At 35.3% G+C, this 16,633-nt stretch overlaps 1 protein-coding gene across 7 annotated transcripts; it reads right to left on the bottom strand.

The window, feature by feature from the left end:
• Positions 1-131: 131 nt before the first annotated feature.
• On the bottom strand, positions 132-16,010 carry LOC112529165 (SKP1-like protein 20). Of its 7 annotated transcripts, none has more exons than XM_025140276.1 (11): positions 15,951-16,010; positions 13,617-13,673; positions 12,347-12,568; positions 11,584-11,775; positions 11,386-11,481; positions 9,157-9,259; positions 8,529-8,871; positions 5,702-5,788; positions 2,710-2,845; positions 662-879; positions 132-556 (listed from the first exon to the last, which is right to left on the bottom strand). In XM_025140276.1, the coding sequence occupies exons 2-7, from the start codon at positions 13,644-13,646 to the stop codon at positions 8,735-8,737; spliced, it is 780 nt and encodes a 259-aa protein (XP_024996044.1). In that variant the 5' UTR covers positions 13,647-13,673; positions 15,951-16,010; the 3' UTR covers positions 132-556; positions 662-879; positions 2,710-2,845; positions 5,702-5,788; positions 8,529-8,734. The 7 variants fall into 7 exon arrangements, with proteins under 7 accessions (XP_024996044.1, XP_024996041.1, XP_024996040.1 ...); XM_025140273.1 differs by having other exon boundaries at positions 132-879; positions 2,714-2,845; positions 8,529-8,628; positions 8,752-8,871; XM_025140272.1 differs by having other exon boundaries at positions 132-879.
• Positions 16,011-16,633: the final 623 nt, after the last annotated feature.

Raw genomic sequence — 16,633 nt, 5'->3', positions numbered from 1 at the left:
TATATATATATATATATATATATATATATATATATATATATATATATATATATAGATTGGAAACCGACGCAGAACAGAAAACGGGACAAGCCCGAAAAAACTGGATGAACCCGAAATTTGAGAGAAACCTCAAAACAACTCTTAATATCAATTTATAAAACGAGAATACTGAAACCGAGTGTTACAGAGGAACCTACTTATTCACATAATGAACTACAGAATACTAAATAAATTCTAAATAGGAAAACTTGAAAATAGGAAAGTAACTTGTTTGTTTCCGAAACCGAACGATAGTTTGGCTTTCTTTCGAACTCGTTTCTCTCTTTCCCACCAATCCATGGAAGAGACTTCTAGCATACGGTTTTGCTCCGTATCAGATACGAAAAACGAAACGGATTCCATCGCCTCTACCTACACCATTACACACAAAAATCTCAACGATAACCATATTACACACTACTAACCCATGCCGACTGTTTGGGCGCAAGGTTAAGCATGCATTTTTTCGCCTCCAAGTCCTCATATTTAACGTGTTTTTCCTGCATTTCCATCAAAACTGAACACCAAATCGTCGTTATATAAATACTAAATTTGTAGAACTAAAAATTAATGGTAAAAATTGAGCAAATTCGGCATCAAGAAACAATTTTTTTTGTCTTACCATCAATCTCTGTTAGATAGTCGAAATTTATGTATAACTATATACAGAAAAGCAGGCAGGCTAACCGATTTCGCAAGGATCCAAAACTTTCCCATGCGCTTTGTGGATATGTTTCGGGGAATCAAACCCATCACGGCATTTTACTTTAATGAAATTATCTTAACATTTCCATACCTGAGAAATGTGGAACCCCATCAGATTTACTCTCCACAACAATCCTGAAAGGAAAAAAAAAAGATTTACACCATTGTTGGATTGTTTAACTTGAGAGGACCCATCCAGTTTTTTTTATCTAACTTTCGATTGGTAGTTGAAATTAGGAATACGTAATTGTTCTTGGCTTTGACACTAAAGATGACCACAGGATCATTTGGAATGTGTTGAAGATTTTCACAATCTACCTTAAATGGTTGGGAGTTTCATTATTAGCTAGGTTGGTGTTTACCTTGATTTTAATGCAACTAGCATCCCAATTTCATTGTTCGTTAAGGCTGCGTTTGATAAATAGAACTAAACAGAGCAGAACAGAACCCATTGTTCCACATTTGGCACGACATGTGACAAGGACTAGGTGGGACTGGTACTAGATGGAACAAAAACGGCTCTTCTCTGTTCCACCAAAATAGGTGGAACAAGATGGGCACGGATGAGACAAAACTAAAAAATTACAAACTACCCTCATTCATTATAACTCTAATCTGGCATTTGCATTAATGGTCACCACCACCCATCCCCATCACCGCAGCCGCCACGGCCACCACATCACCCACCACCACCACCTCCACCTCCACCTCCACCTCCACCTCCACCTCCACCTCCACCTCCATGCTCAAAGATAAACATGATGTTGTTGTGTATCGGCATCAACGCTTACGGTCAATCTAGAGATTTTTTGGGGAAAAAAAAGGTTTTGCAAGGTCAAGGATACACGAATCCAAGCTATAATTAGGTTATCGCTCATTGCTAGATGCTTTACTTAAAATGATTTCTTATTTCTTTACTTGTTTTTGTAGGTTTTCACCAAATGGAAAAAAACTCAACCCCCCGGGAATTAATTTAGAGCATCCTACGCTTGATATACATACAATATATGCAAGTATTCAGAGGCTCTGTGGAGTATGGATTCAACCCCACTTATCAATTTGTAACGAAGATGACAAGACTCGATTATTTTCCGGATTCAACACTGGCTATACACTACGGCTCAAATGGATCCGGTCGGCTCAGCTCATTTAAGCTCACAGCTCATGCAGACTCACCAAGCTGCCATGTAAGAGCCATACCACATTCCGGCTCGGCTTGGGCTCACCAAGCTTTTTGACAAACTAGTTCACAAACCCTCATCAGCCATCCCTGATCGACACCCCTAGTTCCTAGTACAGTCTAGACCAAAGATAGATGCTACAAAAATATTACAACTTGGTACGAACATTATACTATATTTGGGTACAGGAATAAAGGTCTAATATATACTCCCTATGTCCCAAAATAAATGTCCACAATAGAAAGGGCACACAGTTTTAGAAATGTGTAATTATTACACTTCTTTTTAACGAAATGACAGTGTTTCCCTTAATATTACATGGAGTAATGAATTTCTCCAACTCATAATTAAGGCACTTAGAGGGTGTTTGGTTGGATTTTCATTAAGTCCTGTATGGATTCCGATGTCTGTATGGATTGATCTATCTGTATAAATTTGGAATGTGTTGTTTGTGAGGTTTTTCCATAGACAAAAGGAACGTGTTTTTTTAATTGGCAGGGGCATGTTTGGAAAAATTTAGCTTTCTGCATAAAGCGCCCCCTTAAAAGCTTACTGAAATAAGCCACTTTCTATATCATTAAGCCACTACCAAAAGTCATTTGTCGCTGACCGAATAAGCTATGAGTCCAGTTAAGCTCATTAAGCTGCTCACAAACAGGCCCTTACTATTAAAAGTGGGTACTTATTTTGGCACAAACTGAAAATAGAAACGGAGACGCTTATTTAGGACGGAGGGATTAGTGGACGTACATAGAAAAAGAAAAACTGAACAAAGATGGTGTACCTACTTGGAGCTTTGCTACGCAACCATATCCAGTAACGGGTTATAAACTTGATCAGCTTTCTTGCTTGAAGGTAAAAACTCTGGCACTCTCTCCGGCCGGTCTAAACGCAACCTCTGAGAAAAGTCCCCAATGTCTCTGAGTAACAAAACAAATTAGGAAAGGAGAAAAAGTCAGATGAGGCGTATTATGTAACGCATCAAAACCTAAAGCTGAATCTTTAAGGGAGTTACGTTAATTATCAAAGAAAGGGTGTGTGTTTATATCTCAAAACTGCCAGCATAATCTTTCAAGAAAGTAAATGAAATGACAAAATATCAAGGCTTCGTTCTTTAGTTCATTTTCCTCCATTTCTATCTTTAATTCAACGGCTATCATCACCATTTATATATGGTACCCACATAATGAAAATACAATGGGATAAACGAACAGATATCAAATCTTTAAACACTATCAAGAAACCATGCAAATGATCAAGAAAATGCATGCATACGTCAAAAGACAAGGCTCATTAAGTATCTAGTAGTACCAAAAGCTAAATTGTTCAGGAAATTGCATTCAATATCAAAGAAAGAGTGTGTGTTTGTATCTAGAAACTACCACCATACTATTTCAATAAAGCAAAGCAAGTATAAGAAATTAAGGCTTCATTCTTTTAGCTCATTTTCCTCCATGTCCCTGCCTTCAATTCATAAGCATCATCACCATTTATAGTTGAACACCAAAATTAAAAATGAAATGCAATAAATGAGTGAATTTACACCTTCAAACACTCTATCAAGAAACCATGCAAATGATCAAGCAAATGTGTGCAGACGTCAAAACGCAGGTGTATTAAGAATGCAATCGTACCCAAAGCTGAATATTTCAGGGAGTTACGTTCAATATCAAAGAATAATATATTAATCAGACCCCCGGTAAATTGCAGAAAAGTAAATTGAGAATTACGCTTAATACATTCCATCGACTTTTCAGGGAGTTACGTTCACCATTGTCATTACATCCATTTGTATCTTAAAACTGCCAAATAATCTTTCAATAAAGTAAAGGAAGTGACAAAAAAATTAAGGTTTCCTTCTTCAAGTTCATTTTTTCTTGCTACACATCTTTAATTTGTTGGTATCACTACCACTTAAAAATGATAAGAATTAAACGAACACATTCACATCTTCAAACCCTATCAAGAAACCATGCAAATAATCAAAAAATGCATGCAGATTAGAATTACTTCCTCCATCCCAAAACAAGTGTTCACTTTAAAATTTCAATAACAAAGTTTCCAAATTCTACCTTAATGCACAAATATTTAAGAGTTGATAAGATAGATAAATTAATTAATAGGATAAAATTGTCATTTGGTTAACTAGAAAGTGTAATAATTATGCATGTCTAAATCTACGTGCCACTTCTATTCTGGACACTAATTTTGGGACCAAAGGAGTATTAAATCAGCAGGATATCCCGAGTTTCTGACATGCTAGTTATAATGTCGAAAATTCCAAATCTTATGCATGTCCCAAGTTGAAGGTTATTAACAATTAGCATAAGTATCTGGTATGTTGTCCAGGGTCCACATAGGCACATATTGCAGCCAAGAACCAAGTGGTATCGGGTATATGTCATTAGTTAAAATTAAAAATTTACCATTTTCAGACAAATTGAAGAATATAGGATTCCATGTGCTCACATAAATACGTAAAATATTGAACCTTCATTATGTGATCTTTCCAGTCTTCAGTTTCTCTAGGTGGTTGGCAATGTTACACAAGGCATGAGACGCACCAAGACATACAGGTCTACCTAGGCCCTAGCAAGGGGGCACAAAGCAAGTTGCATGACTTGCAAAAAGTAAATATATATATAGGGTCAGGTTTAGGGGAAAACAGCAAAAATATGAGAAATGAATGAACACCCTGGTAACCATTCATCTGTCCGGTGTGCACATGGGCATACAAGTTATTTGTAAGCATGCACACATGCATAGAAACAAAGAAACAGCTCCAATTACTTGTATGCACATGCATATAGTCCAGATGAATGGTTACGAGGGTGTTCCTCAATTTTTCATTTTTTTGCGGGGTTTTGCCCTGAACCTCCCCCCCCCCTCTCTCTCTCTCTCTCTCTCTCTCTCTATATATATATATATATATATATATGTGTATGTATAGGCGAAGGATCGTGTGAGAAAGGAAATTATAGAGAGAAACGTAAGAATAGACCTAAACCCTTAATCATTTTTAATCTCATGGCCACCCATGAATTGTGTTTTAGTAGGTAATTGATCTGGTGCATCTCTGTGCACCTCATTAGTGTTGACATTCAATTAGGATTGATCCAAGAGTGAAGATCTCTTCTTATGCTTCTACCAATAACTACCCTTCTCACCGAAATCCATCCCTATATATATATATATATATATATATATATTTATACCCACGTACGTACACACACATAAACATTCCCTAAAAGGTAAAGAAGGGTATATGCCTATAATAGTAAGTTTATTAAAACATCATTAACCTCGGTTAATGTGAGCATTAATACAATTAAATATACAGAATCAATCGTGTTCAAATAAAGAAGCATCACTCAACTATTTGACAACACAAAAAACATCAAGAGTTAATCACAAGCATGATTAACACTTAACAACAAAAATCAAAGACATTCCACTAACATTAACTAAAGAATCATCAACGTAATGATCATTTGGCATCCAATTACGCCCTTGAGCCCACAGAAAATCTCCCCAAAAAAGAACATTTGGAAGGTGAAGAGACACAAAGCAGAGCTTAAGTTTAAAAGACAAATAGGCATATCTAAATGTAGAACGAAGTTTGACTCTTTAATATTTTTTTTCTCAATATATATATAATTTGTAAATAATTAGTTAAATAGATGTTTGGCGGGATCCAATTTCATTTAAATTTTAGGGCACGAGACAAAATAATTATTAACTTCATTAAAAATTGCAAAAATCAATAAACGCCGCACCTTGTGTGCCTCAGACGTTGAGAAGCATGCTGCTTTGTAGGACTCCCAAAGCAAGACCCGTAAGTTGCATCTCAACAGGCTTCATGCCTAGGCAAGAATTTCACAAAAAATTTCGGTTCAGATATCATCGTCCATGTTTTTTGGTGTTGTTGGGAACATGTAGATGGGAGGAACACATACACGAAGGTGGAGTGATTAGAAAATGAGAGGCATGTGTAAGTTCCAGAAAATTCGATGGAATGTATTAAGCATAATTCTCAATGTGGGAATAAAATCCCGAATCGATATGCAAAACACAAAAGGTTAGAATTTGAATGATGCTTTAGAATAAACACATGTCAAACATGGGAACATTGTGTTGTCCTACTAGTCATTCTTAGCAAGTTCATCAACAACCAACCAAAAACTCATTCTATTCATGCAGCTACTAGTAAATTTTTTATCAATAAACGTACAGAAAAATCCAAAGGATCAACACATATGGAGCAAGACATCTAGGATATAAATTATAGAATTGCATAGTACGATTAAATTTGCCCATACAAGGGAAATTCACAGATAAATGAGCAAATCGAACAGATTCGATTTGTTGTTTCGGTTGAGTTGTTTGCTTCATGCATCAAATCAAGTGTGACCCAAATCGGAAATCGTCCAATTTGACAAATATGGTATTCAGGTTTTCAATTGTGTTGACAATTTAAAAAATTATTCTCTCTCATTGGGTAAAGAGAAAGAATACTCTAGGGTATATCCATCAATTAAAGCTCACCCATATCAAACGTGAGAGTTCTTCATTTTGTAGTATATCAAAGCGGAAACTTAATCATGTATACATGCATTATGATAGTTCAACATACCACATATCTAATAATCTAGTGATTCACCACCCACAGTAACGGCATAGGGTATCATAAACCCCATACTCCACATTACGCAACACGTGGATGGGACCAACCCTAAAAAAGATTATAGTTGAAATCTCATTTGGAAATTTAAACACCAAATTCTCAATCCAATAGGTTCAATTTTTGTATTTGATTTGCACTAAAAATGTATCAGAGTGAAGGTAACTTATGATATTTTTGTTCCGAAAAAACTTGACAAAAAAATACACATTATTTTTAGTTGAAGAAAGAACAGGTAAATGGCATGTTCCGGTTTACTAGGCCATGACAACCCAACCAATAATTGGCACAATTTTCATCATAGGCCGTTGCAACCTCCCTATTTCATCTTGAATCCTGTCTACCAGAACAACCACCAAGTGGCCTCTACTTGACATTCCAGAGTATTTCAGGAGAAATTCTGAGACACTTCCACCACTAGGAACCCTCACGCACCTTGGTCCACAGATAGATGAAAAAATAAAAATCTTTGGAGTTGAACACTACAACTCTAGTTTAAATGAAAGTTATGGGTTTATAAAATAAAGATATAGAACTTTCTAACCTCAAACTCTTTGCTTAAAAGAGTTTCAAATATCAGAAAGTATCTGTCAAATATCCATTTTAAGATGCACAAATTCATCCCGCATTCATGCAACATAATTTTAAATTTAGTTAAGCATCTATCCTTAGAAGATACCAAAAAGATCTGCAATGTATCTCTTCCCTCCCGTACATCATCACCTTATCACTAGAAGAACGATAAGATCGATTCAACTCAAGGCAACCAAAAGCCAAACTCATCCCACATGAAACAAATCCATGTTGAGCTCCACGAGCTCACTGATTTAAGTTTGCTTTGTGTCAATTCATTTCAACTATAGACACTCACAGCCTAAAGAAATTATGTTTTGAGTAAACTACGTTTTCTGTACCTGTGTTTTAAGTTGCAATTTTTAACAAACCAAAGAGACGAAAAACATAGTTTACTCTTATGTTTCTATTAGGCCCTAAGCTGTAATTCTGGTAATACAAAACTTTGGAATTGAGTTGCTCCTGGAAACTTATAGGCAAATAGGCTGCATCTCAACTTAGTTAAAATTACTAAGTCAGACAAACCCTCAGGTGTTGGAGGGTACAGCCAATGCTAATGGGAGCTCATATTATTTCTAAGTTACACACATGATTTGTGTTGAGAATTATGTCGCAAATCAAGTCTTATATTTCATTAACAGGCCCACAAAATGCCTGAGCCTCCATGAAGAGTAATGTTGCCTAGATCAGCTAATCTTTCCAAAGGCATTATTGCTATGTCACAAAAGCACACACACCCTCTCAGGTAAATGATACTATGATGACAAAGTAGGATGGTAACCAAACTGTATTTGCCTTGAACACAGGCCCTTCACCAAACCCACAGCAAATCAGTGATATACGCCCTCCGTCCCAAAACAAGTCCACAATAGAAATGGCACACATATTAGGCATGCATAATTATTACAAGTCAACCAAATGACCAGTATACCCTTAATTAATTTATCTCTCTTCACAACTCTTAAATATCTGTGCTTTAATTAAGGGTAGATTTGAGAATTTAGTTGTCTATTTTTGAAACTAGACATCTCTTTGAGGACAAATACAAATAGAAATATGGACACTTATTTTGAGACAGAGGGAGTAGCATTAAGTAAAGATGACTCCAATAGTTTCAAATGATGAAACATAAGTTCACACCCTAACACAGCAGAGAAGATAAGCATTCATAGTAACGTTTGCACCAAGTTGATATGTTAGTCTGGGGAAATCTTTGGTTGCAAATGATTTAAGAAATATAGCAGCTATCATGCTGAAAGTTACCGAGTAAGTGCATTCAAGTTGCCTTACCAACACATGATTATAAACAACAACCTTATTGGATAGACCTGTCACATCACCAAGCTTACCTTCAAATGCAGATCTATAATTTTATGTGCCTACAAACTTCAACCCCTCATTTATACTAGGTTGACAATAGCCTTTATCCATATCATGGCATGCAGATTCCTGAAACATATGAATGATGTCACTTCCATTGGAAAATTCATACACTTTTTTGTCAGAATTAAATATTCACACTTACCATGAAAAAGAACAAGTTCAGCTCTTAGCTTTAATTAGAAATCTTACCGGCATTATTTGAATGGCCACAGCCATCTGAAATAGTGCAAACAGAAGGGGATTTTTTTTGTTTATTTTTTCCTTTGTGGTGCTTCTTTTTATTTTTTGATGGTTGTGCCTCCTTTGATTCTGCAAGAGTGAATTTAATAAACTCTTTTGATTATAGATTCAGGTCAAGAGAAAAGAGAAACTGAAAGGAAAATAATTATGCCTGCTAACTGGTTTCACAAGAATGTAACTCAAGAGCATAACATAACAACAAATTAACAAGAAACCCACATGCACTAATATCTCTGTATTGAAGAACAAACATGAAACAGATAAATAGACATAACATTAAATTTAAAAAATAACAAAAGGTTGACAAGAGAAACAAGCACGCACACTCATGAAGTCGTAGAGCTATGAAAATACCTCCATTTTCTCCATTGATAAATGACAAAAGCTCATCGATAGATCGATGATCAGCATGTGGTGCTTCATCCTTTACATTCGGAAACCAAGGCCCAGCTACCATCTGTCTCAAAGTAGACATGCAAAAGGGTGTTATTCAGTCGCTTAAATCGGTTTTTGGATTATTCAGTTTTCCAGATTGTTCTAAGCTACTCAAAAACCAAACCAAGTAAGATTCACCTTAATTGGTTTCGGGTTATCCAGTTTTTGGGTTCTTCGGTTTGGTAACCGGTTAAACCGAATAAGAAATCATATTTTTTTTGTTGGACGCTTGTCTCCAACAAGTTTTCTGAATGCAATCCTCGTTTTTTCCAATATATAATTGCATCACACATTTAGAAATATCAAACAGAGTATATTATCCAGCCAAAACATAATCTCTTCAAGCAATATCACACATCAAGTAAAAAGAACACATAATCAAGCAAACCTTACCGAATAGAAAACATTATCTAACAATAAAATATGTAAAATGATAATAGTATAATGTGTTATTCAATTTATTTGTATAGAAATATAAATATAAAATAATAGTATAATGTCGGTTATTAAGTTTAACCAAATTAGTAAAAAATCAACTGAACTAGTAAGGTACCTTTATTCGGTTAACCGAACTGTTTAACCCGAAAACCGACTAACCTAAAACGTTTAAACCTCATTCGGTTCGGCTGGGTTATTCGGTTTCAGGGTTTTTTTCGACATCCCAGAATATGGAGTAACTTAGCAATAACCTTAAGTGCTAGCTGTAACTTCCCTAGTTTTATATTTTTTAAATTACAATGTTCTAAGCCTTCAATACAAATATTACGAGCAACTTAAGTACTCTAAAAAGTTCCAGCAGTTGTAGCATCTATTAAATTATCATATTTTCAAGACAAGTAGTCTACAAGTAGCATACAAGGCAAAGCATGAGAAATCAAACCTAAAGTGATGAGTTGTAAGGGCTAGAAGCATGTGTTGCCAAGCTATTTAATGACTAAGCAAGTCTACTAAGCATGACAAAGCAAGTCTACTAAGCATGACAAAGAAAGCTAGTTATGAGTTGTCAAGGCTAGAAGCATGTGTTGCCAAAATTCATGATGACAAGCAAGAGCTAGAAGCATGACAAAAAAAGCTAGAAGCATGATGTATCAAGATTCCTTTATCTTAAGCATGAGGTGTTAAACTCTCATAAAAATACAACCATGAAAGCAAGAAGAAGAAGTAGTTAATGCATTGTAATCACCTATCAATAGTGGTTGAAGTGTTACCATTAGTTCCATACTAAAAATAAGAAATCTCTCTCTATACATTATCAAGCTTGAAGTAAAGAATCAAAGAAAAAGCTAGGCATAATCAAGGTGAGTACCTTATGAGATTTATGATACATACATGCTATATAACAGTATCTTATGGACTATAAGATGTTTTGGCATGTTTGCTTTACATGAAAATGTTGATACATTTATATATTCAAGATATGCATGATGACATGTTATGATGTAAGTACGTGTTTTACACACAAGGCATGAAAGTTTATGCATGTTATGTATGACCATAAATATCCAACGCACTGGATATTACAAAAAAGAACTTCTTGCAAACAAACCTTCTGGGGCAGCCTTTATGGACCCCAGGGTTAGCAAACCTCAAGGCAAGTATGGCATACTTACATGTCTCAACATATATCTATAGAATATTTATGCATGATAAAAAGAGAATATAAGTATCATGAAAATTGTTTGTTCATGAAACCATAACTACTCACTAAGCTTTTAGCTTATGTATCTCATGTATGTCTCAAGGAAGGAGTAAAGAAGAGTTGCATAAAGTAGTGTTGTTCTAATCAATAGCAAAATTTTGTTGTATTATAAGCTATTGAGTTACGTTTCCACTAGTATTTGAACTCTGATGTAATTATAAGCTAAGTTGTAATTTTATAAATAAAGTTAAATTTCAAATTTCATATTCAAGACTTAGTAGTATCAATAAGAAAGTAATGGCACCCGATAAGGAATTGGGACGTGAGTTGGGTTTAGAACGTCGTGAGAAAGTTCGGTTGGGGCGTAACACTAGCTTGCAACAGACTCGAGCTAGAGTCTTAACCAGCCTCCGTCCTAACCCCCTACCCCAACACCTCGAGGAAAATGAGAAAAACAAGTAAAATAAAGCCAAATTCCCAAGAAAATTGTATGTGACTAAACAAATTACCTTCTCTTTTTCTTTCATTTTTTTTGCATGTAGTTTATTCAAGAGTCGGACTTGTGGATCATTAGGAGCTATTTTGATAGTCTTCCAACGCTCTTCCTGCATCAATTAAATCCGTACCATTAATAAATTTCAATGAAGTAATTACCCAAAGGTGGTATCAATAACATGCCCAATAAAAGGCTTGCATAAACAGAACACCTCCGTAGTATCATCAGGTAGTCCTAAGGCTTGACGAATCTCTTCAATAGATTTCCCTTCAATCTGTCTTGCAAGTGCATCACAACAAAGTTCAACCAATGGTGCCATTTGCAGAGTATAAGCAGAAGCAGTCAATTCATAGAGCCTTCTTGTCTCCATGCGAAAGAACTTCTCGTCGAAGAACTTCCGCTCCTACAAAAGGAAAGCAAGAAGCAAAGTTCTGTTTTCATTACTAGAAGAAATTTTCACAAGCTTTACATCATATATCAGGCTCGACACTCCTATAAATGTGCTGTAGGCATGTACAGAGACAAAAGAAGGTACGAAATATGAACAGAGAAAGTGTTGAAAAAACATACTAGGATAAACAAAACATGTTTGATTTGAACCCAAGACCTACTGCCCAGCAGATCTCTGCTTGTGCTCAACGATCTAAAGCCCAAAACTTCACTTGCTAATAGTTAAGCTTAAGACTAATACGTATCATGTATGGGTATAGGTTTAAGCATCAAGTTTCCAAAAATTTCAAAACCACCAAACACCTAAAATTTTATGGTTAATATCTCAAGGAAAATCCCAAAATTTTCAAAAAGAAATAATAACTCTTTTGGAATTTAAGCTTCCAGGAGGAACTACTTATGCAACCAACGTATGTTTGTGTATTTAAGATGTTCTTTTACATTAATCAGACACACTAGAAGAAGTAGCTTGAAACATGCATTTCATCAAATTAATGGAAATATCAGTTGAAGAGCATGAATACCAAGTCCGAACGTCCAGGAAGCCGATGAAATCGGAAATAACCAAGGATCACACCAAGTATGATGGGAGTCACTGATGATGGAAGAGCGATTGGCCGGGTTTTTGAAGATCCCATGCCTGCATGCATCATATGATGTATGAAAGAAGAAAATAAAATCATGTCTTGTTCCACTTGTTCAATGGAGCCATCAGAAGTTTGAAGCCATATGTAAGACTTCTTCATCTGTAAAGGCATAATGAATGACCATTGATTAGAATCAAACCACTAATGTAAACATCACAGCAGTTTACCCCATATGACATAAACATGAAAAGGTCAAATGAAATGAGACTACAAAATACAAATATGACCAAAGACATTTTCAACAAAATGCAAATTATCATCCCATTATCAAACCCCATATGGTCAAAAATCCTCCATAATTGCTGCTATTGTCATAATAAGAGGTCTTACCTAGTTATCATAAATCACAAGACTTTAGGAGGTAACTTCCTTTCAGACAACATTAGTGAGAGAAAACATGTTAAAATACTCTGCCATGAATTATTCCTCTTATACGGCAACAGTGGTTATCCAAACCTAAGTTGTTGCCTAAATGGCATAGATAAAACTTGAAATTTTCAATCTGACACAAGGTGCTCTCTATGCAAAAAGCCCTACACAAGGGATTAGTAAATTAAAAAATCTGTAGTTCAGTAGCTTTTTGTTCCTTGAAAAGTGAAATTATTTCATGACTTTATAATTTTCTACTATACTTTTATCGGTACAACAATTTTCTAAGAGTTTAAATGTCAGCGTAATTCAATAGCATTAGAGAAATTTCATATTTTCATGGGCCAAATTCAAGTTTTAGAATTTTCATATAGTTAGATCTTACGAATATAGAGTACAAGCCTTCCAGGGTCTTACAAGCCTCATGGTCTAAAGAAAAGCCACCCTGCCATAAATGCAATAGCATTCTAATCACGTTTAAAGAGGGAAAGGGTAATGTAATTATAAGAGTGATCAACGTTTGAACCATTTTTGTAAGCAAGCCATTCTTGCCAAATGTAGGCTTTTTTTGAATTTTCCCAAGAACAATGGTTTGTTTGCCATATAAAGTCAGGTGCAATGGTTCAAAAGTAACTCAATCAATTAGATAACCTTCAAAAAGTGCACCAAATAACAAGTCCGGGAACACTGATGAAATGAAGATGCAACACAAGACTAAGTTGAAATGATATCAGAAAAAGAGAATGGACAAGGGAGGGAGAAAATTCATATGCAATACCTGCCGTTTGCTTATATCTGATCCTGACATTCTTCACGATGAAAACTAAGCAACAAGCTGATGAATTATGACATGTGTGTGAGTTTTTGAGAAATTATAAAGGGGTAATGTAACTGACAATAATCTATACTTTAATTGGAGAAGCATCAGTTATCAATTAACCATCTGCAAGACAACACCATGAACCTAACTAGCAGAATTCATAACCAATAATTGCTTCAAAATTAAATCATACAAACAGTAAAGCATAAAAAGCCTTTGTTTCAGGATTTCAGCGAAATTACATAATATAAAAGATGCAGCAACAACATAAAAGAAGTTGCAACACATACCAACAAAAATGCTAGTATATAGAAGGCAGCACATAAAAATCTTTGTATACTTTTAGTTAGACAATGGACGTCAAAGCAAAAATGATAACTTAATTTCAGAACCACAACCAGAATAACAGCAGAACTTAGTAGTCCAACAAATTGGATAGGTTGATATCATGAGCATGTTTGTATGATGTGAACCTAACAAATCAAACCTATCAGGAGTACAACTTTGTATTGGCTGCATATGGTACCAGGACCTAGCTTGGTACATCATTAAACACTCAGCTTCTACATAAACTAGATTACAAGCAAAAAGAACACGATGCTTGTCATGCATTCTGGAAAAGCTTTAACCAAAATCTCTCTATATAGGTGCAAACATATAATTAATAAAAGACTTTTTATTATTCTAAGAACTACAAAGAAATGATATATAATCTACTATAAGTGGATTGTGTTGCATCAGACATTGATGCTAGACCTCCTACCTTAAATTTATTCCTACCATGAACATCAAATTTTATACTTAAAGTTACCAACAACCATCATTATTGACAAAAATTCAAATGGAAGTCCCTAAAGAAGTGGTCCCTCAAAGCAATAAAGAGTGAACATGATGTACGAAACGGAAATGCTTACTAAGTGGGGTGGGAACTCACTGATAGAGTGATTAACATACCTTCGTTCTAACATCCAATCAACTATATAAAAAAAGGAAACACGATCTTTGACGCAAGAAAGCAACATCATAACTCATACTGACCACAGCACCACCCAGCCAGCTGACAATCGGACAGTAAAAATATTTGTTTCATTTTCACCCCTACCTCTCTGGACTCTGGTCCCTAGTCCATGCATATCATATTCACTACATTTCTCATGGTCGTCGCAAGGAACCAATTATCATCCTAACACTCCTTACTCTTTTCATCTCATGTTAAACCATGAGCGTCAAACCAATATATACCCTGGTGCCATAAAAGATATATCTGCCAAGAGTAATGTCACAAGGCTTACATAAGGTTAAAATAAGGAGTAGTGAATGAAAACAGGGTGTGTTTGAATAATGGCTCCATTAACAGATGGTGAGAACACAAAAGGGTTTGTGTATTTTCTTCAGAAATTAAAGAAATTAAAGAACAGTATGCATACGGATTTTGGTTAGCATTGGTATTACATTTCAGAAGTAGCACGAATCAATGGTGGATAGAAGCTTGCGTTTTTCTTTTCTTCAAATATGCAATGGACGGTGAGCCACTCAATGTTTCTGTTCATTTATTTTCTTTTCATTCCTTGAGATAGTGATATGATTATCATCATTTGTAAAACATGTAAGTTTTATGATCTCCTAAAACTTGATTTGTAGAATATCAAATAAAAATAGCATATAATCTGTTTTAGAACCATGATTAAACCCTCGACCCTCACTCCATCACCTTAAACAAGTAAACAAACAACTCTCACATTGAAACCTGATTGATATTTATGTCACCACTCACCAGTGCCAGTCAATTAGCTAATAAGAGAAGACTACACAAATACCATAGTTTCGAAATCCTAATCCAACACAAGATATAAATCCTAGGGGTATCACAGATTCAGTCACAATACTGAAGAAAAAACAATTAACAAATACATCTACATGTACTGAAACTAGCGTCTGATAAAATTCACACCCCTTTTTAAATCACAAGTTTTAGATCAGACTAACAAGAGGATAACAAGTTCTCCAACACCACGATCAAACCCTAAATCATTAATCTGCACAAAACCCCAAAACTAAACCACTTCCCAATTCAAGCAAAATAGAGAACAGATTTCTTCGCAAAAAAGGATTCGCTAAAAAAAAGACGATCAAATTTATGCCCATAAATCAGTGACTAATCAAGCAATCATCTACAGTAATCCAAATCAATTACACAATCCGAGTAAAAAAGTTCATACAATAAACAATTATACAAGCAATTAACGCGTAACTACATTCAATCACACAAAAACTGAATCGATAATCATGTACCTCTTTGCTCGATGGAGAGAATTTGGGGAAGAATGGTTTTGAATTTGGGGCAAATTGGCGCTGATCAGATATCAATAAACAATACGACCGAGGGCGATGAAATCGATGCTTACTTAAAAAATGTTACCATTTACACCCTTCAACTATAGATTTATTACAAAATGTTGAACATTTTTATATTTCCTTCACATTATAATCCAAAACTCCCTTCTTCTTTTTACCATCCATCCTATCCTTTTCCTCTTTCTTTCACTTTTTCCCTTCTTTCTCACATTTTTGCACAAGTTACGTTCTTTACAAAAATAGCCCTTCTATTTTTTGACTTGCTTTTATTCATATACATGCAACAGGGCAAGGATGGGACGAGTTCTATAATATTCGGCTCCCGACAGGTACGAAGATTTAACATCCCGTTCTCGGTCAAACCCCTTGAAGAATATTCGTTAGTTTGAATCTACCGGGAATCCCCGGCCACGTCCCCGATTTGAGTCTACCATGGATCCCCGACCCCAGGACCCGTTTTAACAGGAAATCCCTCCGTTCGGGTCGGATGAGTCAGGTCCCCAGCGGGTCGGGGTAAATCACCATCCTTAAACCATAATCTTGTCTAGTAATTGGTATAATTAAACTGATCAGTTTAAGTCGCAAAATTTTGACCACACTGAAAAGTCAAATTTTATTAA

Source organism: Cynara cardunculus, assembly GCF_001531365.2.
Source record: "Cynara cardunculus var. scolymus isolate 2C chromosome LG 16, CcrdV1, whole genome shotgun sequence".
NCBI lineage: Eukaryota > Viridiplantae > Streptophyta > Magnoliopsida > Asterales > Asteraceae > Cynara > Cynara cardunculus.
Note: the sequence above shows the minus strand (reverse complement) of the source record. Positions and strands in the feature narration are given on the sequence as shown.